This window comes from Cucurbita moschata, unplaced genomic scaffold (assembly GCF_002738365.1).
Source record: "Cucurbita moschata cultivar Rifu unplaced genomic scaffold, Cmos_1.0 Cmo_Scf00017, whole genome shotgun sequence".
NCBI lineage: Eukaryota > Viridiplantae > Streptophyta > Magnoliopsida > Cucurbitales > Cucurbitaceae > Cucurbita > Cucurbita moschata.
The window spans coordinates 4,671,223-4,674,393 of NW_019268533.1; the positions used below are offsets into that span (position 1 = coordinate 4,671,223).

Below are 3,171 nucleotides of genomic sequence, written 5' to 3' on the forward strand. Positions count from 1 at the left end.
ATTGATCTTCCTAAGGGGCGAGAAAAAATTAGAGTAAAATGAGTTTTCAAAACCAAGTTGAATGAACATGGCGAGGTAGACAAGTAGAAGGCACGCCTAGTTGCAAAAGGATATAAACAGAAGTATGAAGTTGATTATAAGGAGGTATTTGCACCAGTAGCACGTCGATACTATAAGGCTCTTATTAATTTCAATTGCAGCACAAAAATTATGGCCTATTTATCAACTTGATGTGAAGTTGGCGTTCCTAGGAGAACTTCAAGAAGAGATACATGTGGAGCAACAAGATGATTTTGTACAAAAAAGTAAAGGGGAAAAAGTGCATAGGTGAGCGCATATTTGGAACTCCATTAGAATTGTACAAAATAAAAGAGCGCACATTTGGAACTCCATTAGAATTGAGTTTGAAGTTGAACAAGGATATTGAAGGGCTAGAGGTTGATAATAAGTATTTCAACCAAATTGTGGAAATTTTGATGTACTTGATCTCAATAAAATTAGACATCATGTATGTTGTTAGCATTATAAGTGGTTACATGGAACATCCAAGAGAAAAGCATCACAATGCGGAGGAACTTTTGATTTGGGGGTATTTTATAATAAAAAAAAGAAAGGATTCGAAGATGATTGACTATACAGATAGTGACTATGCAGGTGATATACATGATTGTAAAAGTACTTCAGAAAGTATTTTCATGATGAGTTCAGAAGCTCTTTGTTGGTCTTCAAATAAGTAGACTATTGTGACACTCCCAACTACAGAAGCAGAGTTTGTGACAACAACATCATGTTCGTGTCAAACAATTTGGTTAAGAAAGATGCTTGAAATTCTTAATCAGAAGCAATCAGGTTCGACGGTTATCTATTGCAATAATATATCAACTGTCAAATTGTCTAAAAATGGTCTAAAAATCCGAAGTAAGCACATCGATGTTCGATTCTATTTCTGGCGTGATTTGTGTAAATAATGCACTATTAAACTCAAACAAATGGCAGAAAGCCGTTCAAACATTAATTAATTAAAACATTTACTTCAATTTCCCATGAACAGTCAAACACATGATCGAAGTCTACTAAACGTACAAACATATGAACAGAAAGAAGAAAAAAAAAAGAAAAAACAGAACACACCAGACACCCAATCACAGAAGCAAATGAAGAGAGAAACATGAGATTTCATATAGCAGTATAGGCATCAGCGTCGTGTTGTTCAACGGAGTGCTGCGAAATAACACTCAAAAGCACAGACGCTCCAAATACTATAGTGATGATAGCAGTGAAGTTCACAAGAAACGCCTCACTCCCGTATTTGTCCACCCCCCCGCTCTCCAGAAACGTCAGCTTCTCTAAGAACCCCAGCGCCGAGTTCCCCACCGCCAATATGTACACACTGATACCCACAACCACATGCCATGGAAGTGATGCTCTTCGGAGATCCGCCGACCCGCCAGGGTAGAAGAATGTCACCAGTCCGTACACCCACTGCACATTCCATTGCATTACAAATTAAATTAAATTAAATTAAATTAAATTAAATTAAATTAAATTAAATTAAATTAAATTAAATTAAATTAAATTAAATTAAAATAGGAAAAGCATATGGTGGCAAACATGTAAATACCTGGACACCATACAGGGCAATTACGCCAATTCCAATCCAGGAATGCAAGCTGTAAAGATTAGGGATCCCGCTTTCATTATGGTTTTTGAATGCTGCCCAGATTCCCACGATGCCCAGTGCCAAAGCGACGCCGTGTAGCACCAAATGGATCACCTTTTTTACTTCTTTTCTCAATGGCAGTGATTTATAACTAATTATTGCTGCAATTTTTTTTCTCTAATTAGTTAATTAACCTAGATTTGGAAATAAATATTTGAAATTTCAAAATATAAAATTGAAATTACTTTCGTTACCTTCTCCTCCTATGATGATCAGTCCGAGTAGCATAAGAACGGGATGAATCTATTCATAAAAATAAAATAAAATTACTTAATCCCAAATTTGTAACGGTGATGTGAAACACTGTTTCAGATTGTTAATGGAAATATTGTAATTTTCAAAAGAATAAGAATACTTTTACTTCTTAAGAAAGAAATCATAAAAAAATGTAGAGGTTAGATTAAGATATAAGATAGGATAAGAACACACCAACAATTCTATATATATATATATCCATTAATGTCGGATGAGCAAAATTTAATAACAATTCTTGCGATCGTTTCTTTCAAGTCAAAAGTTTAAATTTTCGTACCGTGATAAAACAAAATAATAAGTAATTAAATTAATAATTAAAACATTATAAAATGACATAATTCAATTAATTAACGTATATTTTGATTCCTACTCGTTGTTAAGCTGAAATAATAATAATAATAATATAAATATTTAAAGTTAAAATAATTAATTCATACAAATTAGGGTAGATATTAATTCATAACAATAAAAATTTAAACTAATAATTGTATCTACATGAATAATAATGAGAAATAATAATAATAATAATAATAATTTTTTTTTTTTGAAAAGCTATTAGTGAGTACGTTAAATTTAATTTTAAGTCAAATATGGTTTATTACAAATTTTTTTGCATATTTCTAACTTTAAAAAGGAATAAATAAATAAATAAATAAGCGTCATTAGATTTATTTTTTTTGTATTTTAAAAATTATACTTATTTTTTCATTTAATTCTAGCCAAATTCTAAAAATAAAAACTATTTTTTTAGTTTTTAAAATGAGAAATAGATCAAAAATAGTATTTACAAACTAATTTAAAAAAATTAAAATTATAGTTATCAAACAAAATCTTAATTTTTAAATTCCATTGAAACCAAATGAAATAATTTCATTTTAAAAATAATTAAATAGTAAAATAAATGTTTATAATTAATAATGTAATAAAAAAATTAGAAAAAGGGCAAAAGGCTTAATGGGTTAGTGTGAAAAGGAATAGATTTATGATTGCTACTCAATACTTTTATTTTGGAATAGATAAAATATTTGCAGAGTCCTATTTGGACACACAACTAACGCCAATATTTTATACATTATTTTTTATCCTCCATTTAAACCCCCCCAATTTCATTTAATTTTTATTATTTTCTAAATTTTGTAAAACATTAAAAAAAAAAAAAAAAAAAAAAAAAAAAAAAAAAAAAAAAAAAAAAAAAA

General features: G+C 29.3%; 1 protein-coding gene across 1 annotated transcript in view; it reads right to left on the minus strand.

The window, feature by feature from the left end:
* Nucleotides 1-1,011: 1,011 nt before the first annotated feature.
* LOC111455609 (transmembrane ascorbate ferrireductase 1) overlaps nt 1,012-3,171 on the minus strand; it is a 3,720-nt gene continuing 1,560 nt past the window's right edge. The window contains exons 2-4 of the mRNA XM_023097338.1: nt 1,915-1,963; nt 1,622-1,821; nt 1,012-1,482 (exon numbers count right to left, since the gene is read on the minus strand). Of these exons, the coding sequence (XP_022953106.1) occupies nt 1,177-1,482; nt 1,622-1,821; nt 1,915-1,963 (555 nt within the window). The 3' untranslated portion in view covers nt 1,012-1,176. The remainder of the gene's footprint in view (nt 1,483-1,621; nt 1,822-1,914; nt 1,964-3,171) is intronic.